We start from the raw sequence: 23,489 nt of genomic DNA on the forward strand, positions 1-23,489 counted from the left end.
ATTCTCAAATGAATTAATTCTTTGACGTTCACACCAATCAAATCCTAAGGTTCAAATTGGGTTTGAGGCGACCATGTTTTCCTACCGGAAGTTCAGCGTGACGTAGGTATAGAATATAATATATTCAATGGGTTTTTGGCTCCCAAGCAGTACGAACCTCTGTGTTCTTCGCCCTGATTGGTCGAGCCTGGCTCATGCGTCAACTTAGGATAGATGGCCGGCCAGTCAGCCATCGCACAGACGGTCTGTGACAGCTCTTGTACCACTCCCCCACGACACGCGTCAAGCTGAGCTTCCGGTCGGAAAGGTCGGTCGCCAAACCTAAAGGAATTGATTAGTGTACAAGCAGGACTAAAATTAAGGAATTTTGATTTGTGCGGAAATAGTTTGCTTAATTCACCAGTTCAAAAAAGCTGCATATAGATGGCGCTAGCGATTTCTTTCGACTTTAAAGAACTTCTGCTGCGATTTCAGACTCAATCCTGTTTCTAGAATGATTACTTTACACTGCTGGAAATAAAATTCAGTCAAGACATTTTCCATAAGAAAGGCGGTAAATATTTTTTCTACGGTGATTGGCTTAACCGATTTTGGGTTATAGCATGGCAAAAGAAAATATTTACAAAGTGGCAGGATTGAGTCTTAAATTGCAGCTAAAGAGCCTTAAAATCTAAAGTCTATGGTGGCACCATCTGTTGGCGACTTCGAACAACCTAACTTGGATAATAGGAAAAAACTATTAATTTAATCAGCTTTCTGAAAATAGGCAGTCAACTGCTGAATTTTAATGATGCAGTCTGAATTTTTTAAAAATGTAAAAAAATCTGATTACTCGAAAGTAATATTTTTTGTATCTTCTAGCAATTTAATTTTCATAATTTTTCTCATCCCAGAAGCAAGTAATTTCCTTTGCTGAAAAATGAGGCCGTAACTGACCAGTTGCATAAACCCTTAGTTATCGAAGCCGCCAACAGATGGCGCAACCACAGACTTTCTTAAAAATTTTGTTTAAAGCGGTTTTAAGGCATTTCCGCTGCGATTTCAGACTCAATCTAGCTATTTTGCTTTTTTTTAACAAATTTGCTTTTTTTGACGTGCTGAAAACCAAAATCGGTTCAGCCATTCGCCGTAGAAACGTTGGAAAAGATTTTTTATTTAAAAAAAATAGTTTTTCACGATTCTACGGCGATTGGCTGAACCGATTTTGGTTTTCAGCACTTAAAAAAATAGCAAATTAATTGAAGAATGCACAGTAGCTAGATTGTGTCTGAAATCGCAGCGGAAGTGCCTTAAAATCGAAAGTCTACGTACGGTGGCGCCATCTGTTAATTGGCGGCTTCGAACACTCAAGGGTTTATGCAACTGGTGAACTGGTAAATTAAAAAACAATAATTTCGGGATGACTCTTGGTCAGGAAGTATGTGCAAAAAATTGGTCGGTTAGAATTCGCTTTTCATGAACCATCAGTTTTAAAATAAAAAAAATCATTCTTTTTCATCTGCTTTCTTGCCTGCCTTGCTGTTCTTCGCAAGCAGTGCATGATCCCCTTCATTATTTTTCCGATTTTTCCCATCGCAGAGTGCCTCCGCATGCTCCACCCTTTTCTTCATTTTTGCCTTCATTCTCTTCTCGTCCTGCAACCTCTGCTTGTATATACCCTAGTAACCAGTCAACGTTGATTGAAGCTTGATTCAAGCTTGAACGTCAAGCACGTCAAGCTTGACTCTTACTTGACGTCAAGCTTGACATCAGTCTTGATAATGTCCGCTGATATAAGCTTGTTTCAAGCTTGACGTCAAATTTTCTCAAAAATGGCTCTGGTGCTCTCAGGGCACTTTTCTAGCATTTTTGACTTTTTTTTGAAAATTTTGGGAATTTTTTGAAAAAAAATTCTGATAATTTTTTATTTTTTTACGCGCACATTTATTGATTCATATAACAACATGTGAAATACATATATTATATTGTTATCTTCACCACATCTGGGGAGTTGACGAGTAGAGACGAGCAACTTTTGTCGACGAGGACGAGCACCTGTTCGGCAAGGAGCGGCTGGTCGGCAAGCAGCGTCTGGTCGACGAGGAGCACCTTGCCGACGAGGACGAGCACCTGGTTGGCAAGGAGCGGTTGGTCGACGAGGAGCACCTTGCCGACGAGGAACGCCTTGTCGGCAAGCAGCGTCTGGTCGACGAGGAGCACCTTGCCGACGAGGACGAGCACCTGGTTGGCAAGGAGCTGCTGGTCGACGAGGAGCACCTTGCCGACGAGGAACGCCTTGTCGACAAGCAGCGTCTGGTCGACGAGGAGCACCTTGCCGACGAGGACGAGCACCTGGTTGGCAAGGAGCGGCTGGTCGACGAGGAGCACCTTGCCGACGAGGAACGCCTTGTCGACAAGCAGCGTCTGGTCGACGAGGAGCACCTTGCCGACGAGGACGAGCACCTGGTTGGCAAGGAGCGGTTGGTCGACGAGGAGCACCTTGCCGACGAGGAACGCCTTGTCGACAAGCAGCGTCTGGTCGACGAGGAGCACCTTGCCGACGAGGACGAGCACCTGGTCGGCAAGGAGCGGCTGGTCGACGAGGAGCACCTTGCCGACGAGGAACGCCTTGTCGACAAGCAGCGTCTGGTCGACGAGGAGCACCTTGCCGACGAGGACGAGCACCTGGTCGGCAAGGAGCGGCTGGTCGACGAGGAGCACCTTGCCGACGAGGAACGCCTTGTCGACAAGCAGCGTCTGGTCGATGAGGAGCACCGTCGATGAGGACGAGCACCTGGTCGGCAAGGAGCGGCTTGTCGACGAGGAGCACATTTCCGACGAGGAGCACCTGTGTGTGCAGGAAGAGCTTCTTTCTGTCCTCCTGTTGAGCAGTCAGGCCTCCGGACTGGCATCTGCTGCATAACTCGTCGAGACACTGGTTTCCGTGAAAGCTGTAAATTTACAGATAGATTAATATACGGCTGAAGGTATTGCTTTAATATGAACTTACTTTTGTGTTGCAAGTCCAGCAAAAAGTCGTCATTCATTGAGTTGGCACGGTTTGGAATCTCGAATTCAACCTTCAGACCTGAAGACAAATTTTCATTGTTAAAATTATTGAAAGAGTAAAATCAGGAATCCGAATTTTCCCCACCCGGTTTAAAAAAACGGGATTTTCAGGCTAAAAAATTAATAAAACACACTATTTCACCCACAAATTGCTCTCATCTTTAGTATTTTATCCTTAATTACTTAATTGAACTCATAATTGTGCAACAGTAAAAACGGGATTTCTTAAATTTCGAGTTTTTTGCAAATCCAAATCTTTGGTTCTAACCATAAAATTGCAAAAATTACCCTAATTTGGACTCATCTTGACCTCCTCTGACCACCTGAAGGGTTTAGGAGGTGCATGCACCCATCCCCTTTCATCCCCATAGCTTCAAATTTGATAGTAAGCAACGACCGTTTCCGGCGCCGATCACTGTTACATCGTTCAAGCTCTAGGCAACTTAGGGGTGGAGTGAAATCACCCCTGAACCCTTCAGCTACTCAGAGGAGGTCGAAACGAGTTCAACGGTTGGTTCCTTTTTGCAATTCTGAGTGTTAGAACCCGAGATTCGGAGTTGCAAAAATCAAGAAATTGTAATAATTCCTATTTTTTGTTTTTGGTTTCTTTGTACCTCCAAATCTCAAGCTGAAGGGTTTATGAGTGATTGCACTCCACCCCTAAGTTGCCATAGAGCTTGAACGATGTAACAGTGAGCGGCGCCGGAAACGGTCGTTGCTTACTATCAAATTTGAAGCTATGGGGATGAAAGGGGATGGGTGCATGCACCTCCTAAACCCTTCAGGTGGTCAGAGGAGGTCAAGATGAGTCTAAAGTCGGGTAATTTTTGCAATCTTTATGGTTAGAACACAAAATTTCGAGGTATAAAGAAACCAAAAACACGAATAAAGGAATAATTCAAATTTCAAGTATTTTTTCAACTACAAATCTCGGGTTATAACTGTCGGAATTGCAAAAAATGTCAACCGTTGAACTCGTTTCGACCTCCTCTGAGTAGTTTAAGTGTTAAGGGGGTGCGTACCCCCATCCCCTTTCAACGCTATAGCTTCAATTTTGATAAAAAAAAAAAATTAACATGATTCTACAAGGCTTAGAAATATTTAAAACTATCTCAAATTCCTTCTAAATCCCTTCTTTAAACACTAAAAAATATTTGTAAATGCAAATTAAAACAATAACTGAGTAAAATAAAATGTAAAACATTCTATATAGCTCTAAATTTTTGTTTTATTTTGCATTTAATAAAATATAGTATTTCTGTTTTGAATGAAGGGACGCGGTGGTAATTAAGAAGGTGTTTTGGATAGCTTTAAACATTTTTAAGCCCAGTGCAAGCATGTTAAAATTTTTTATCACAATTTTAGGTATGGGATTGAAAAGGAATGGGTGTAAACACCCCCTTAACATCTTAACTGGTAAGTATGGAGACCAAGATGAGTCTAATAGTTCGTTGTTTTTGCAATTCTGAGGGTTAGAACCCGAGATTTTAACTTTAAAAAATCAAGAAATTGGAATAATGCCTATTTTTCGTGTTTTTGGTTTCTTTGAACCTCCAAATCTCGGGTTCTAGGCATCATAATTACTAATATTAACCACCGTTGAACTCGTCTCGACTTCCTCTGAGTAACTGAAGGGTTTAGGGGTGTTTTCAATCCACCCGTAAGTTGCCATCACCTTCTAAACTCTAAAGATGTAACAGTGAGCGGCGCCAGGAACGATCGTCGCTTACTATCAAAATTGAAGCTATGGGGATGAAAGGGGATGGGTGCATGCACCTCCTAAACCCTCCAGCTGGTCAGAGGTCAGAATGAATCCAACGTTGGGTAATTTTTGCAAATTTTATGGTTAGAACCAAAGATTTGGAGGTGCAAAGTAACCAAAATCACGAAAAAAATTAATAACTCAAATTTCATTAATTTGCAACTACAAATCTCGGGTTCTAACCTTCATAATTGCAAAAACTGCCGACCGTTAGACTCGTCTCGAATTCCTCTAGGTAATGCAATTCTGACGGTTAGAACTCGAGATTTGTAGTTGATTTTGGTTTCTTTGCACCTCCAAATCTCTTGTTCTCACGTTCTCACCATAAAGATTGCAAAAATTACCCAACGTTGGACTCATCATGACATCCTCTGACCAGCTGAAGGATTTAGGGGTTACCTGCAACCATCCCCTTTCATCCCCATAGCTCCAATTTTGATAGTAAGCAACGTCTGTTTCTGGTGCCGCTCACTGTTCCATCGTGCAAGCTCTATGGGAACTTAGGGGTGAAGTGCAATCACACCTAAACCTTTCAGCTACTTAGAGGAGGTCGAGATGAGTCTAATGGTTGGTAGTTTTTGCAATTGTGACGGTTAAAACCCGAGATTTGGAGTTGCAAAAATCAAGAAATTGGTTTAATTCCTATTTTTCGTGTTTTTGGGTTCTTTGCACCTCCAAATCTCGGGTTCTAACCGTCAGAATTGGAAGAACTACCAACCGTTAGACTTGCGTTGACCTCCTCTTAGTAGTTGAAAGGTTAAGGGGTGTTTGCTTTCCACCCCTAAGTTGAGATACAGCTTTAAAAATGTAAGTGAGCGGCGCCAGGAACGGTCGGCCCTTTCACTATCAAAACTGAAGTTATGGGGATGAAAGGGGATGGGTGCATGAAACCTCTAAAATTCTAAATCTTTCAGCTGGTCAGGGCAGGTCGAGATGAGTCCAACATTGGGCAATTTTTGCAATTCTTATGGTTAGAACCAAAGATTTTGAATTGCAAAAATTACGAAATTGAAGAAAATTCGATTTTTTTTCGAGTTAAAATTAAAGTGGAACATTTTAAAAACAAAAATCATTCACTATCGAATTTTCTGCAAATTTAAAGCTTGTCATGAAGTAACTCGCTCACGATATTAACCATACGTACGCGAATAGCAATACCGGCCACATCTTTTTCTTCTATACTATTCATCCTGATAAAAAACACTAGCTCAATTATGAGTTCAGTAAATTAATTACGGATAATATAATGTAATTGATCAAGTTTTGGGTAAAATAGGGGTTTTTTGGGGTGTTATTGGTTTTTTAGCCTGGAAAATTCCCGGGTGTGTTAAAACTGGATGGTGGAAATTCGGAACCCTGGCGGCTTTTCAATCCTGGTTGTTAAATCTCGATAATTGGCGGTGGAGTGGTTTCTCATGATATTTGTACATGCATAGAATAAATAAATTGATTTATTTAGCTAAATAGTCTGTGGAGCAACCAGCACCCACAACAAGGGTGCGCATTTCGCATTTCGCATTTTGAACCAAATAATTCAGCTCCGGAAAGCTTGACCGCTTCCAGAACCGTTTTCGGCTCGAGTTCGTGGCAGGCGGTCAGGAATAGCGCAAAGGCGGCCACGTCAGCTGCTCCAACGCCAAATGCAGCGGTGTCTTCCAGCACGCTCTGGTACGCGCACAAAGAGCGCAGACACCCAAGACCCAGAATAAAGCGCTGCCACTATCTCATTTAAAAATTTGAAAACCTGATTAAATTAGCATTTAGATTTGAAGTGTTTTAAATGGTGGGACTAAACGCAAATTTGTTTTAAACCATTCGCCCCTTAATCACACGCTTTTTTAGTACAAAAGTGAGGACAACAATTTTTAAAACATGAATCTTGCGAAGAAAATAACATAAAAATAAATTACTATACAAAGAGGCACCCGTATTCAATTTTACTCACATTACTCATTTAACGGTTTCCGCTCTAACGTTTAAATGCAGAGTTCTCAGCCAGCCGTTGCGCCAAGCAGGTTAATTTTTCGGTCACGTGAGCCACCGCCATGAATTTGTCAAAATTTAAAAGAGCGCAGGACACATTAAGCATTACAGCAAACTTCCATGTTTAAAATTGCCAGCCGCAGCACAAAAACGCAAAACGTTGCTAAAAAAATATAATCACTGCATTTAAAAAAACATGTTTATTGACGCAAATTCTGCTAATAATGAAATTAGCCATAATTTAAAATAAATAAAATAATAAAATTAAAATGTTTACAATTATTTTTAAATTATCTTACTTAAAATAGCATTAAAAAATTAAGAAACCTTAACATCGGTCCGCAATAATATTTAACATGCAGCTGTTAATTTATTTTATATCGTAATTCATGCATTTCAGTGTTCATTGACACTCCGAGTGTTCCAAAAGAAGAAAATCGTCTGCATATTTACTGGTTAAATTCGCAAAAATATGGTAAAATTGGAAATTTATTTCGATAATAATTATAAATTACCTACATAAAGAGGCACAGTCCAGTTGTTGTTGTGCATCCCGTGCATCCCATATTTTCGTCCATCCGAGGAGGAGAATGTCGGACGACAGAGATCGACGTTGTTCACAAAGCAGTGACATTCCAGCAAAATAAATACTTTTATATGCACACACCTGCCTCCTGAAATGGGAACACAAATATCAACAAACATATGATATCCACGACAGTGAAACAACCGTTTAATGTTTAAAATTAAATCTCGATCTTTAACTGTAATTTTTAAAAGTAATATTAGGTGACATGCAAAAACACAATTGAATGAATGATTTTCAGGAAAATTGCGTCATCCGTTAAACCTTAAAGTTGATAAAAACGATACAAAACACAGAAATTCACTTTGAAGACCAATTAATATTCGATTTCTTGGTAGGATAAATATACATAGGGCATAAAAGACAAATGTATTGATTCGATTCTTCCTATCTGACCGAGAGACAAAGCGGAAAATAGAGCGGAAAAGTGTGAGAAGCCACCAAAAGTTTGAACAAACTACAGATGATGATAAAAGTTATGGGAAACTCGCAATTTCCGCTAACGTTTTACACTTCTTCTCGGATTGATGGGACGAATGAATGTTCAAAATGCCCTATCCTACCAAGAAGTGTTTATTGGTAGACAATTTTGAGTTCTCCATGTGTAAATTTACCCATTTATCAATATTTTACGGTTCATGCTGGTTGGTAAAAAACCAACACAAGCCGAACTTTAACGAATTTATGCCGCTAACCCCCGCGCTTAAACCCAAGAAAATAAAATGTCCTTACCTTGTACAGTATCCATCATCCGTTTAATGATCCGTTGGTGCACTCAGTCCATCGCGAAACACCGAAAACGAGGCCGACGGTCCTTTCTTCTGGCGTCCCAACCGTCATGTTTCGATGTTTGTTTTCAAAACACAGCAAGCCTCGCCGGCACCGGCAGCTGGCAGTAGCGCGACGCGCGCGCCACGGCGCGGCCAGCGAGTGTAACATAGTAAGCGCGCGCGATCATGCTGCATGAGCATGAGTGCTCGAACGAGTTAATTAAATAATTAAAACTTAATAAATTTTTTATAAATATACCTATATAATGAAACACGAACTTAGGCGAAAGAACGATTGTTCCGACGTGCTTGATACAAGCTTGATCTGGCTTGACTCAGCTTTAATTTGAAAAACGGCAAAAATAATTTAATTGGAACATTACCTAGACTAAAATGACATGAAATTGGTTCAGGGAGGCAATTAAATTGATAATCTTCGCTTTTCTGTAGAAAAATCAGTCGAAAATTTAAAACTGACCATGCTTGATGCGTCAAGGTAATGTCAAGCATGCTAATATGGGCACTCCACGCGACTTTAAAAAATCAATAATGGTCAGAATGGACAACCACACGTAAGGTCTTCATATTCCAAAAAGATTTTATTCAATTATCTGTACTTTTTGCTATGGTTGACGTCAAGGTTAAATCTTACGGTGCTTGATCAGGCTTGATGGTTACTAGGGTACCAGCAAATTTCGCCCAAGTCTTGTCAAGGCTGATCTTTTTCTGCAACTGAAAACAATTAGGTGAATATGACAAGCAAACAGCGATAAATACAGTAGTTTTATAAGCCATGAGAAGCCACCAACAGATGGCGCCACCGTATACTTTCTTAATAAATTCAATTTTAATTCACTTCCGCTGCGATTTCACTCTCAATCCTTCTACTGTGCATTCTTCACTTAATATACTTTCTTTTGACGTGCTGAAAACCAAAATCGGTTCAGCCAATCACCGTAGAATCGTACAAAATTGTTTTTTGAAATAAAAAAAAATCATTCCCGACGTTTCTACGGCAAATGGCTGGACTTATTTTGGTTTTCAGCACGTCAAAAGAAATAATATTAAGTGGAGAATGTATAGTAGAAGGATTGAGTCTGAAATCGCAGCGGAAGTGCCTTAAAATTAAATTGATTATGAAAGTATACGGTGGCGCCATCTGTGTTGGCTGCTGCGAGCACTAAGGGCTTATGCAACTGGTGATAACTTGTAATAAACTCGTCCATTTTTTACCTCGCCATGACCGCTGTTCGGCAACTCCATCTTCTTTGCAATTGGCTCTCTGCGACGAGATATTTTAGTTTTTTTGCTGATGCGAATTGGCGGAGAAATGATCTGCAAATCAAACAAAGACAGTCAGATTTATATTATGAGGCACAAAGTTTTGTGTAAACTGCGGCAGCATCAAGAAATCAAGATGCGGCTTTTGTTCTTGCTCTTAGTCGGCGAGAAACGCGAGAGGGACTGCATTGATTTGACGATATGGACGCGAGCACCGTCTAAATTTCTGAAAAAAGCATAAAAAACCGGCTCAGCGGCGTAGGTCAGGCTGAGTACCCTGAGAAAGGTCGTCAGGGTATGGCAGTTTGCAGCCCAGACCGAGACCTATCCAACGAGTGGTCGAGGTCGAAGAGCGTACGAGCGTTCGAATTTTGACAAAAATAAAAAGAAAATCTTTGCGATATTTAAATTTATCAAATATGTCACAGAAAAGCAGCCCGCGCGCCGCCACCCCGCGGTCTCAGGAAGAAAAAATCGCCTCGCTAAAACAATTGTGCGCCGCAACCCCGCGCTTGGCAGACACGCGCGCCGCCAAAACGCCGCACCGGCTCGGCTGGCGGCTAGCCTGCAGCCGGTTCGTGTGCTTTTTGAGACTGCATCCCTCCAAGGTCGCCACTCACATTTTAAGGTGTAACACGCTGTAAACTGCAGCATCGCAAAAACCCGCAATTTCCGGAAAAAAACTGCATTTTTGGGAGGATGTGACCAGAATTTTCTCAAATTCGGTCTCGAGAAATTAAATGGAGATTAATTGTCTCTGTTCATAAAAAGCGAACAGTAAAAGCCGAGAATGATTTCTGTGTATGTCAGCAAACACGCCTCAGAGTCGTGAACGGCGGTTGATTGTTTCTAGACGAAAAGCAAATGTCAGCAAGAAAGTGGTGCGCCGAGTGCCGAGTTAGGATTTGAAATAAGGCAGCGCTTTATGGATTGTAAAATATCGACTGCATTAGTGATTTCGAGCCTGATTAAAATTAAACAACGAGCAGGCATTGAGCAATACTTGATAAAAGAGTTTATGAAGACAGAAATTATGCGTGCGTGTGCGAACGTGGTCATTAATTTGTTTCGCAAAATCGCGCGGTTTCCTAACTCGCGAACGCTGACCCCCAATCGCACACGATCACTTTGACTCCAACATGTCGCAAAAGATATTCTTCGTAAACGAACTCCGTCACTTCAAATTAATACACAGAAATCATTCTCGGCTTTTACTGTTCGCTTTTTATGAACAGAGACAATTAATCTCCATTTAATTTCTCGTGACCGAATTTGAGAAAATTCCGGTCACAGGGGTTTTCTACAATTTTGCGCATTTTTTCCGAAACACGTGGATTATTATTGAAGATCTAAAATTCTCATGATGAACGGATAGAAAAAATTTTAATTTATGAAACTGTGGGTACGTGGCGTGAAAAAATGATATAGATCAAAATTATGGTTGGCTGGCGCGGCGCAGCTGGCTTATAACGCGCAAACGACCGCCGCCACCGGACAAAATTGCACTCTATACTTCGAATCCGTTCTTTTTACGGCTTTTTCCATCGTTCAAATATGTGGAGGCCGTACCATAACACTCAAATAAAATGCACTCACGATTTTTAATTGGCAAATTTCGAATAGCTTTCCAATTAGCGCTGACCGTGTACGCTTTCAAAAATAATCGGAAATTTGAATATTTCGGGAAAATAATTTTAAGCATTTCTGAGATAAATAAAAATTTTAGCACGATAAAATACGTAATTTTAATTTATTGTTGAATTAATTATGATTTTTCTCCATTTTTAACGCCTCGCATTTAATAACGCGCCGCTGTTTGGAATTATTATTTTAATCCCTTTCATATCACGATATTACGCGACGCGATTGATCATCAAGGAGCTTCAAGAGAGATTAATTCCTAGAGGGCATAAAAGTCTTTTTTTAAATACTTTACTCAAGATTCCTGCAACTTATGCAACCTGAGCTGCATCGGGAGGGTTGCACAGCTGTCGCCCCGATCAATTTAGGAAGCAGAAAGATGCAACAAGTGAGGAAAAGTGAATACAGAGGGTGCGCAGTGGATGTTTGGCTGGTTTTAACTCTCTTGCGCGCGGGCGTCTATTTCGTCAGCTGGGGCGAAACGGGGGAAACTGACACAGCCTTTTTGTATGCTTTGTGTGCTCCGCCAGCACATATAGTCACGTTTGAATGGAACGGACAAGAGAAATCTCTAATCAGTGAGGCAGTGAGTGCTCGCTGCCTCACTTTTTCAATTTTTAACATTTAGGTCCAACGAGCGCTCTGTTATGAGAATAAAACATTTTTAATTCAAATTCTATCAAAGCTTATCAATTTAGAAGAGCAGAAATAAATAAAGAAAAATGTCCCGGCAAAATCGGGAGATTTAAAATTCTAAAAACCTCACAAAATGATTTTCCTTTTGCTGAAAAGAATTCGCTGTGTTTCGAAAAATGGTCCGATTTTGCAAAACCGCACACTGGTGGACACGCACCACCAAGGCGCATCGACTGGCGCAAAAATCACCACCCAGCGGCCATCGAGGCCACGGGCAGGCCCAAAAAGCAAAAATTCTGAAATGTCACAAACCGCGTTTTTCCTCTTTTAAAAATTCATAGCTCGGCTCCTATGGCTCGTACGATGAAAAACTAATGTTCGCTGTTCTTGCCGTAAAATTTTGTGTATGTTGGGCATCATTGCCACCCCCGTCCGCCCCTGGGACCGTTTTCAAAGCATTTTTTCCACTTCTCAACTCTCGGAGGCGCACAGCAATGCTCTCCGTGCTTCAAACAACTGTTTTTGTGCGCGGCCTCTGCCGAAACGTATGCCAGCACAGCTTTAAAATATCTTGCGAACTACGCCGTTAATTATTCCTGAGTGGTTTATTAATTCAAGAAAGGTCAATTAATAAATAATGTTAATTAAAAATATTATCGTTCTTTTCGAATATTTGGTCGACTGATTGGAAGTACAAAACTAATTCATTAGTGGAGCAAAAGAAAAATATATTTTCAATTAAAAAAACGTGAGATGTGAGTGACTCGAGCCGCGCCGCCGCGAGATTTAGGCGTCTAATCGAAAGCCGGTTCAGCCAGCAGCCAGAAAAAATTGTGCGGCTCGGGCCTCTATTAGAGATGATTGCAAGCGTGATTTCGAGTGGCTGAGAAGGAAGAGCTAAAAAATAAATTTACCTTTTTAAGCTTTTTGGAGATCCTAACAAGTTTCTTGCAATCCCGGGTGACTTCTGGAAATTTCGAAATGTCTGTGGCTTTTTCGTACAAATGCTCCACGTGCGTTTGTGTCGGCTCGAACCTCTGAATGCACTGATGCACTTGCACGCTCCTTACTGCAGCCGCGCGATTTCTGTTCTCTCCTTTCATTCACCGCATGGCCTGATATGCTCTGCGATGCGCACGGCTCTGCGCAGGAGCAGTAGCAGGTTGCGCGCGAAATTCAAACACACGCACGTGTCGTTTCATTGCCATTGTCATCTCTCAAGCATGAAAATAAATATAGAAAATATGTTTTTTTAGTATAATAATTGTAAGGTAATCCGACATTCTTAAATAAATAAATTGTTACCGTCGTTTTAACTTATAAATAAAATTTGTGGCCGGTCTGGAAGGAATGCCAGTTGCAAAAACCCGTAGTGTTCGAAGCCACCAACAGATGGCGCCATCGTATACTTTTTAAAAATTATATTTTAAGGCACTTCCGCTGCGATTTCAGACTCAATCCTGCCACTGTTGGGGTTTTCACTTAATATGCTTTCTTTTGGTTTTCAGCACGTCAAAAGAAAATATTTTAAGTGAAGAATCAGTCTGAAATTATCACATCGGAAGTACCTTAAAAGTCTACTATTTTTTAAGAAAGTATGCGTTGGCGCAATCTGTTGGCCAATTAATCGAACACTGAGGTTTATACAACTGTTACTTTTTTTACAAAAAATCAGGAGTGCAATAAATGATCGAATTTTAGAATTGACACTGACGAAGAGATCAAGAGATATAGGAATATTACCTTCCACCAGGTTTTGGTATAAAAAAATACAAGATATCATGATGAGCGTCAAACCGAAATGTTTGCGGCGTCGAAACAGCCGAAATTTGCTGCCAAAGAGGAAGGCGTAACGTGTAGCCAAGGGAATACAATATGGCGGCGCACGACGCCCCCTATGAGCGGCTGAAGAACTCCTACTGCGCTGTGAAGTACGAGTTTGACCTTGACCCAGGGTCTTGAAATAATTGGGAAGGTGCGCACCTGATAGGATCTGCTGCTCGGCACTCCTCAGGTTGCCATTGGTCAGGTCATATTGCGTGGCAAATTCAAACATATTCATTTTTGCAGATCTCTCAATATCGTCTTTATTCAGGATTACTAAGATTGGCCTGAGTGTGAGTACAGAGGCCAAAAAGGACACGAATCAAAATGGCTACAGACAGGGAAATTATGAACATATTTGCGGCTGCTGTTTAAAAAAGATTAACTATATAAATTTGCATTTCAACCTAAATTTAGGTTTGAGTAGAGGGGCGTGGCACGGTTCTCTCGCCCTATATTTCGCACCGAATTTAGGTAGGGCTAAATTGCATAAAACTAATTCTAGGAACTTATTAGTAAATCGCATTCTTCTGCATATTTTGCACGTCCAGCTGTACATCCGAATTTATGCTCATGTTTCCTCTTCACTGTCGTTATCCTTCTTTCTTTTCTTTTCAGGGTTGCTCGGACCCATCACGGAGCTAAAAAAAATATTGGAAATTATTAGAGAATTCACCATTAAATATACAAAAATTCTGAATTGATAGACAATAATCGTCCAAGGTAGCAATTTTATTGTAAATTTGACAAATTAAACAATTGAATCCTTGCCTGCTTGATGGTTCGTCCGTCTTCTTTCTCTTGGGTCCTCCTTTATTGTCACCATCTTCGTTTTCCATTTCATCTTGTTTGGCTTTTTTGGCCCTCATCAATTTCCAAAGCTTATCTCGGCTTTCCTTTCTCGCCTTCTGCGCGTATACACATGAAACAAAATTGTAAATTTCAGTTGAACCGAATATAAAGAACAGCTAGGATAAAAATCGTCTGATATTTTTAGAGTGACTGATGCATATGTATAATATTCCCTATTCGCGCGAGGTATTATTTTCCAAGCTGCATTCGCCCGTCATGCAATTCATTGTTCAAGGACGCTGTATTTCCTGCCGGTTGGGTTTTCTGATACACGGAATAACCGCGAGTCCGCGACCCAAAGATGAACCAGACTGGAGCAGAGTGCGTGGGAGAGTTATCAAATTAATTTTACCAAATTGAATATTATTTATAAGATAGGAATAAATTCAACTAAACCGGTTTTATAGACGGCATACATCGATTTTAATTATATAATGGCCAAAGATGACCAACAAAAAGCAAAAAAAGTGATAATTAATTTACAAGAAAATGTGCTTTTTTGTAACAGCAGACTTGTTAATAAACTGAACAAATTTTACTACCTCATACGCATCCATCTTCTCCTCCTCTTCTTCTTTCTCCTCCTCCTCCCTCCTATTCCAATTTTTCCTACTGGACTTCTTCGCTTCGCCAGCCATTTTAAAAAAGGTGAGAGTTTGAACTTCAAATTGAGAAGTGCCTGACGCAGGAATTGGACCAGAGAAATTTGATCTGCAAAAATATTTGATTTTTTTATTTAACTTTCAAAAATTGCTACCTTTTAATTCATTAAAAAATAATAATTTAATTAGTATGGACTTAGCTACAACAAAATATCATCATAATAAGACAGTGACGACGTTCGTTACTAAATTGTTAATAAAAATTGATTGTGCCGTCGCCCTACTGACGGAATTGTAAGTGTACTGAAGCCTTCAGCACCGTAATTGTTTGTCAAACGAAAGAATGTGACCGTAAAGTAGGTAAAATAAGCCCTTTGTGTGTGACAAATTGTGGCTTGGCGACAGTAGAGACACTACAAGAATACACAGAAGCACAAGTAACTTGAACAGTCACACGTGACTCATTTCCGCGTGCCCATTGGCCTAGAGCAGGTTAGAGCTTTCTCTCAGCCGATGGGATCGAGGGATTGAGTCACGTGACCTCTTTAACTGTTTTCTGGACTTCTGTTGCTGGGATTTTCGTCAATAAAAATGGTGATTATTGAATTTTTTCTTTGCCACGATTCCGACCAAAACAACGATAGACTTCATTAAACATTTAAAAAAAATAAAGGATGTTTTAAATTTAAAATTTTCATTGGATAACTATATTTATTCCAAATTTTGATCTGCTAAGGGTATAGCCACGCTTTTGTTTTGTCTTGGAAAGATAAAAACTCCAAAGTCTCCAAACACCCTTTTAAAAGAAACGAACAAACAAATTTTTACCTTTTAAAAGCCTTGTTGATGATAAATTTCAAGAAACAGAATATCAAACACATATAATTAATTTCCAGAAACTTAGGGTATGAGGTTTGATGCCACTGCGTCAAAGTAAAATATTAAATGTAACTGTAATAACAATTGAAATTATCGCAAAGGTTTAGACAAATTTTTAAAACAAAGACCAAGGTTGATTAAACAATATGAAATAGCAAAATTAATTTAGTTCCATGATTGGAATTTGCTATATCAAATATTAGATTTTTAAATTGGAAGTTGCGCTGCGCCATCTAGGTCCAGTTCATGCAAGCGTCTTTTATCTCTCCCTTTTCGTTTTCATTTCACTCTTAGAACAGTCACAACCCTTTATAGATGACTCGGGGCTATCTTCAAAAAAATTTATTATCAGTTGCTTTCCATTTTTTTTTAAAAAAAAAATCAACAATTTACTTATTTTTAAAAGTATATGCAAGGTCAGATTTGAAAGTAAAAATGAATTAAATATAATTGCAGCGTCCAACCGCGGCGCTAGTGAGACTTAATAAAATTGTATTAAAATGCATTTCATGCCCCTTATTCATTTGATTTTATCAAAATCGATAGTATTTTATTAACAATAATGATTTACTTCAGCACGCTTAAAAGCGCATAAACTCTTGCCGCCAATATTATTTTATCGGTCCACATTCAACTAACAGTTAATTCAAAGAGACTATAACGCTCTCCTATTAATCATCTGTATAAAAATAAATTAATATGTATTTTCTGCTTATTACTTATTAATTTAACACGACAAGACAATTTTGAAGTTTTCCTGCGCTTGAAGAAAGTTCCACCGCGTGGGAAATCAAACATTTTTATATTTATCTCCTCTGCACAGACACACACTCGCTGCCTTGAAATAAATTTTTGAGCTTTTGTTAAGGGACACAATGCACATTGCATAAAACGATAACATTTTTGTCACATAAAGTCGAGCTCTACTTGGAATCCATTCGCCAGAAAAGGATCCATTGTCCGAATAGCCACCAACTGGGCTGAAAATCGGTGGTAGAGCGACCTGAAATTACAAATGAATATTTTTCACTTCTCAGGAATGCAGCGCTCTGTAAATCTTTTGTTGCTTCAACCAATTGTACCCGACACATGTTCCATTTGTCATAGCTGTCTAAAGGGATGCTTTCTGCTAAAGAATGTGAGAGAAAAAAAATCGATGGTTGATTTTGCTGGATTCCCAAGTAATTTTTAGCTTTAAAATAATTATTTCTGGGCCTCACACTGGCTGAAATTAAAAAAGCAATCATGATAATTTATCAAAAGCACACATAAAATTACCGAATCGTTTTAAATTGATTATAATATATGTATTAACCAATAATTATCGAAATTTCCTCTGTTAATAAAAAAAGGTCCAAGGAAACCGCTTTGATTCTTCGGCCAATGAGTATCGAAACTAAGAAATGAAACAAGAGTTGCTAAATGAGGACCTGATCAATTGTAATTTTGAAATTATATAAATTTAACTCGCTCTGACGCATGCGCAATTTTCTCACATATATGTTCATATTGTTTTGGCAGAAAAAAGTTTGTACGTCGCGCCAGCGGGGGCCAGATTCGTGCGACGCGCATATATGGCGTCCGGTGGAGTATGGCGTGAAAAATGGTCACGTGAAAATGCGCGAAAATAAGCAAATTTTGGTCAATATTGTGACGTATAATTTGCATTACTTCTTCTAATAATTGTTTCTTTTGGATCGTGAAAACAAACTCTTGACACTGGTCCAAAAGAGAGCTTTTTGGGTTCCCACATTCAAGCGCCATCTTGGATCTGCGCAGTGGGAACCAATTTTATCACACATCTGGCCCCCGCTGCGTCGCGCTACACTTTTTGATCGGAAAAACATCCACTTTACTTAATTCAACCCTCAAGAATCGATTGGTATCTCTGCTGTTTTTCTTCCATTCTGTTTAGGCCAGTCTGGCCCTTTTTCGGGTAGTCTCTGTACCTTATCTATCTCTTTGGTTTCATGCCACAAAACGTGGTGGTGTGGCGAGAGGCGAGAGTAATTCTATTAACATAGCTTTTGTTATATCAGCTAAACAGTTGTCGATGAAGAGGATCGCGATTAACTAGACGCAAAGTCCGGATCACTGTTACGAAATTAATTAATTATTGTAACAAAAATTTTTACATTTATCCAGCACGTCTTATGAAATTTAAATTACTATGGACCATACATCTATTTTAAAGAGGTTTCAGGAGAAACTAAACCGTCCAATCACTAAAAAAATTACTTGAAATTCTTGTTTCAGAAAAATTAAATTGAAAATAAAGTCTATTGAGAGTAGGTTTCCACGAGTCCGGTATTATTTGTGCACAGAAAAATTATATACTGTGTTTAAATGCCAACCTCATAGAACCGAAGCTCATCCAAGCTGGACGATGATGGCGCCGCTACCCAGCTGGTGACATGTGTAGCCAGAGTCCTAGTCGTAAGTCTCCATTCAAGAGTGCGTTTCGACTACGACTCACACCCACGATCACAGACGCACTCAGGGTCTGCACTGCCACGTTTTCAGTAGGAGCTGAAATGCAGTCACTTTGAAAACAGACTTTTCTTTTGGTGATTGTTTTTAAATTACCAATCATCCTCTTTTCGATGGTGAACTGCTTGCTGTCGTACACAGCCTCGAAGGTGACAACGTGAAACACCTTTGTCCACTGTGTTGTGAGTTGTGAGTACCGACGATTCTGATGTACTTTGGACCACTCTTGGTTCAAAGTACAAATATACTGCCATGAGCGGCAATAGCAGTACGTGTGGTCGATCACTTTCACCCAATCGACCGTGTCCATCGACACCTCAATGAAGTAGCAGTAGGATCTGCAAATTCATAATATTATTATTGTACCTTTTGAGATATTTCTTTAATGACAAACTAAAATCAGCAGCACAAAAATAGTTCAAAATAATTGCATAGGCCTTTTAATATGAAATTTTAGAAAGGTTATCCATGCAAAACATTTCTCACAAGAGCAAAACATTTGCATTTAAGATGGTTTTAAAATGCTCTTGGACGATTTTGATAGTAAAAGACAGTTTTAGATGAGGTTTAAATGGCTTAAAATTGCATACCATGACCCATGAAAGCTTAGAAAAAATTATTCGGCCATCTTAAATTCACAGTCTGTGTAATGACAATCAATAAAAATCTTGAAAGGATCATCATCAACAAATAAACTGTTGCTTTAAATCTTGACTGAATTTATTACCTGACATCCTTGTCCCAGAGGATCATTTTCATATGGTTAATGATGCACGGCATTCCCAGTTTGATGAGAATGCCAGAGTCGCCGCCGGCAGTGATTCCATGTCTTGTGTAGCCTCTCTCCGTGTCGTAGTTAGCCATCCAAAAGAGCCGAACGCACCTCACCTTGCAACACCTGCGTTCCGTGTTTTCCGTGGGCCACGTTCTCCTTAGGCACTGCAAACAGAAACAACAATCTTTAATGAAAATAAATTGTTCCCAAACAGTTTATTCATTTTGAACAATTTGTGACACTTAGCAGTATGACGTTTGACGCATTTCACAATTAAATAGCCTGTTTTTTGAACCACTTAATTAGTTAAATAAATTTAAAGAGAGAAATTTTCTTAGTTTATTGATTTAAAAAAATTAAATCTTCCTCCGAGTTGATTTTGGCAATTATTCTATGTTCTAAAATCATCAACCCTTAAAAAATAATTATTTTTACAATAAAATGAAATAAAAACTTTTAAATGAATGCAAATAAAATTTAGAAAACCCACGCATGAAGCCGCGGTTTTCATGGCGGTGCGGTTCTGTATGGCGTCGAGTATGGCATCAGGGTTGATCAGCCCTGTGTGGGTCGGACCTTGTTCAGCAGGTCTGGCAGCTCGATCAGCGGCAGTCAGATGAGCGCCAGCGCCCTCTGAATAATTTCCTCATCATTGTTCTGAACCCATCGGCCGATGGCTTCGAAAATCTGAATCTCTGGAGCGCAGAACAAGTCCCTAGACACCAACACGTTTCCAGAGAAAACTGAAAACAGAAAAATCTCAAACTAACAGATAATAAATTTGTCGTAAGGAAACTATTCCGTTTCATTTCCAAATTAAACACACCATACTAGATAAATTAATTTACAACTTCCATTAAATATATTATTTTCCTGAACATAAATGCATATTAATGATTACAATGTTAATACCAGAGAAAGGCGAGTGAAGCCATCTTGAAGCAGAACTTCAGCAGCCTGTCTGTCCATGAAGGAGAGACACATTATTTGGACCAGTGACCGCATCTGCGGTACAGTGTGGCAGCGCCAAAGATAATGCAGGCGTTGCGCACGTTCAAGATCTACCGGAGGTAGTCGGCGAGTGAGTGCTCCAGCTCCTCGAAGGCCAAGCACCTCCAGCACCGTACGTCTCCTCCTTCATGGCTGACAGAGACATTTGGCCCGTGTAGATGTCGCGCAGCAGGGCTTTGAACGCGTTGCAGTTGGGAGCACAGCAGCTCCACCTCGGCCTGCTGGAACTCATTCATGCCACCGTACAACAGAGCCCTGAAGAGAGAAAATAACTTTGACTATATTTTTTAGCGAAAAAAGTCTCTGGCCTATTTTAAGAGTATATGTAAAAATACAGCAATTCAAAATGATATGAAGGGTCAGAAACGAATTATTCAAGGATTTAAAACAATATTTAATTTAAAAACATCAGTCTTGGTAGTTTGAATGTCCTCAGATTTAGAAAAAAAACCATTTCTCTTGTGCCAAACACAATTCAACAAGGATTCTGACTGCCAGTAGGATGACTTTGTGCGCGTGGAACTTGTCAAGGCCATTGATGTTGAGGACCACGTTGCTGTATGCATCATCCAGGTACAGGGCACCGATGTTCATTCGCAGACAGGGCCTGAATGTGTTCGACTTCGCCGTTGGCCGAGTTGGGCCCCAGCACTCCCAGCAGTCGGTGATGGCAGCTCATTTTCCAGCCCTCTTCGCAACGCAAAATCGCCTCTTAAAATGAGCAGTGGCAGGTGATTATTATTATTAGTAAAGTATTCATCAGTGTGGAGATGAACTAGGTCTTGGGTGTTACAAAAAAAAATCAATGTGGGCGTGGGCACAAAATGTGTTGAGTGGGTCAAGAAGGTAAATTCTGGATAGAATATCCATATTTTCTAAAAAATCATGCAGAAAACCTGCTTGAAAAGGAAACTCACCGATTTTTGGTTTCCTTAAACCACTAAAGAGTGTGCAAATTCAACCAGGTACGTCTGCCGACTGACAAAAATGCTTTTGCCATTGAAAATTGCGGCCTGCCCGAAGTAAACTCAAGGTGAAAGGTGAATTGCGAAGCATAAATAAACAAAAGAGAGAATAAGAGACCAGAGTGCATCGTTGGCGGACTCTGGCGGTAGCTAGAACAACTAAGTGATAGTGAATTTCCCCGCTAAATCCTTTAACACACAATAAACAGATGGGGTCCTAAAAATTAAAGTGTATAAATAAGTGAAGCGGAGTAAAAAGTGGGCTGGGCTGTAGCACTACTCGGCTTTTTCTCCCTATGCTGGCCATGCAAAATGCCCTCGCGCAATCGCCTCCAAAAGCACTCTCGATGCGCGAAAACAATTTTTCGTTGGTACCAATGGATAGCTGAAGATTTGCACTTCAACATGTGTCAAAACCAAAATCGAAAAAATGAACAGGTTTTGAGAAATCGGCGAATAAATTTCATGCTCTTTCGCGCGAGAAGGCTCGGTCATGTGACTCGGGCGAGCGCGCTGATTGGTTGCTGGTCGCGCCTGGTCGCGCCTACTTTTTCAGTCAGTCACAACACAGTCTCGGCAGTGTTTACATAATTATTCAGTCAGATTTTCGGCTCTAATTTTGTACACGGCACGACCGTGCCCTGTATTTTTGTACCCTGCCCAAGGCAAACTTATAATCATGTTTACACTGAAAAATATAAAAATATCGAAATGGTAATTACATATATATGTTACTGCAAGACTTTTTCGCTTAAATCGGTACGTCTGTTTGTATGTGTATCTCCGGTGTGTCTCTAATATTTTTAACACGACTGAGACGAAGACTCCAGCAAAAAGTTCTGCTCATCAGGCATCAAGGAAAAATATTTTAATGGCGATATTCTGAACAAAAATTAAGCAATAAAATTTAATTTGCAACACAGAAAGTCACGGGCTCATGAACAAATAACGGGAGAGAAATTTATTAGAGTACAAATTTTAATAGGCAAACAATCTACATGAAATAAATGTCCTCAAACCTGGTTACTTCCTTTTATCAATCTACCTTTTCTTACTCGGGGGTTCTGATGGCTTTGATTCATCATTCCTTTTTCTTTTGCCACTCTGCGGATTTTCTACGTATGCTTTTCCTCCAGCTGTTGAGCTTCCAGTCGCAGCAGGACAGATGTGCTGCGACCAGCAACCAATAAACGCGCTCGCCCGAGTCACGTGACCGAGCCTTCTCGCGCGAAAGAGCATGAAATGTATTCGCTGATTTCTCAAAACCTGTTCATTTTTTCGATTTTGGTTTTGACACATGTTGAAGTGCAAATCTTCAGCTATCCATTGGTACCAACGAAAATTTTTTTTCGCGCATCAAGAGTGCTTTGGGAGGCGATTGCGCGAGGGCATTTTGCATGGCCAGCATAGGGAGAAAAAGCCGAGTAGTGCTACAGCCCAGCCCACTTTTTACTCCGCTTCACTTATTTATACACTTTACTAAAAATCATGTACATTTAAAGAAAGTGGGCGTGGACTGTCTCGATCGTTGAATGCGGCTGTCTAGTAGAGAGGCGGCGCCGGGGCCAAGTTCTTGGCTTCCAGGCAGCGAATCTTTGGATGATGTTGGATGAGAGTGATGTTGTGCCGCGTCTTGGTAGATGCCATGCATGCGGTGCTGGTCAACAGAGGGGGGCGTGTCACGCCATCGCTTCTGGTTGCATTACAGAAGGTGGCCGGCGCGCAACTCAATTATCATTTTTATTACGTTTTCATTATCAGAAAAATTTGAAATTTTCGCACATGGTAACCAATAATCGTCCTTGAAAATCAATAAAAAATTTATTTATATTATACGCAGTCTCTGATAGCCATAAAAGGGTCCGAGTTTGTCTCTGAAAATCATTTAAATTATTAAAATGAAAAAACATTTTTTTCTGAGATGATTCTTGAATATATTAACTTTATTTTGGGTATTTTATTTTTCCCAAAAAAATTTAATGTTCTTTAACGGCCAGCTGAAGTTTTCAGACGATTTTTTTTAAAAAAATGATAAATTTGAGAAAATTTTGCTGAGTGGGGGAAAACTGGAAATTTAATCAGCTTCCAGAATTTAGGCAGTATTTAACGCTACTGTAAACAGGTGAATTTTAATGAAGCCAAACACACCCCTTTTAAAAATCTGCAATTTTTGAAAAAAAAATTCTTGCAAGACTCAAAAGCACTATTTTTTATTTTCTCACTATTAAATTTTCATAAATTTTCTCACTCCGGAAGCAATTAATTTCCTATGCTAAAAAAGAGGGCGTAACCGGTAAAATTCGAAAAATTGGATTGTGGTGCACTTCTGGTCAGAAGTACATGGAAAAAATAGGCCGGTTAGGGTTAACTTCCCATGAAATTTC

The 23,489-nt window shown here is 39.9% G+C and overlaps 2 protein-coding genes across 4 annotated transcripts; both read right to left on the reverse strand.

The window, feature by feature from the left end:
* Positions 1-1,658: 1,658 nt before the first annotated feature.
* Positions 1,659-8,804, reverse strand: LOC135944079 (uncharacterized). 2 transcript variants are annotated; one of them, XM_065490792.1, is made up of 4 exons: positions 8,112-8,804; positions 7,309-7,467; positions 2,990-3,067; positions 1,659-2,930 (listed from the first exon to the last, which is right to left on the reverse strand). In XM_065490792.1, the coding sequence occupies exon 4, from the start codon at positions 2,809-2,811 to the stop codon at positions 1,960-1,962; it is 852 nt and encodes a 283-aa protein (XP_065346864.1). In that variant the 5' UTR covers positions 2,812-2,930; positions 2,990-3,067; positions 7,309-7,467; positions 8,112-8,804; the 3' UTR covers positions 1,659-1,959. The 2 variants fall into 2 exon arrangements, with proteins under 2 accessions (XP_065346864.1, XP_065346863.1); XM_065490791.1 differs by having other exon boundaries at positions 7,313-7,467; positions 8,112-8,790.
* Positions 8,805-13,843: 5,039 nt separating this feature from the next.
* LOC135943057 (BTB/POZ domain-containing protein 9-like) lies at positions 13,844-20,572 on the reverse strand. Of its 2 annotated transcripts, XM_065489450.1 has the most exons (8): positions 20,042-20,572; positions 19,620-19,872; positions 19,082-19,293; positions 18,451-18,692; positions 18,219-18,393; positions 14,926-15,094; positions 14,303-14,439; positions 13,844-14,172 (listed from the first exon to the last, which is right to left on the reverse strand). In XM_065489450.1, exons 5-8 carry the CDS (start codon positions 18,236-18,238, stop codon positions 14,103-14,105), a joined length of 396 nt encoding a protein of 131 aa, XP_065345522.1. In that variant the 5' UTR covers positions 18,239-18,393; positions 18,451-18,692; positions 19,082-19,293; positions 19,620-19,872; positions 20,042-20,572; the 3' UTR covers positions 13,844-14,102. The 2 variants fall into 2 exon arrangements, with proteins under 2 accessions (XP_065345522.1, XP_065345521.1); XM_065489449.1 differs by lacking the exon at positions 20,042-20,572 and having other exon boundaries at positions 13,867-14,172; positions 19,620-19,863.
* Between the last annotated feature and the right edge of the window lie 2,917 nt (positions 20,573-23,489).

The sequence above is a fragment of the Cloeon dipterum genome, chromosome 4 (assembly GCF_949628265.1).
Source record: "Cloeon dipterum chromosome 4, ieCloDipt1.1, whole genome shotgun sequence".
In the NCBI taxonomy this organism is placed as follows: Eukaryota; Metazoa; Arthropoda; class Insecta; order Ephemeroptera; family Baetidae; genus Cloeon; species Cloeon dipterum.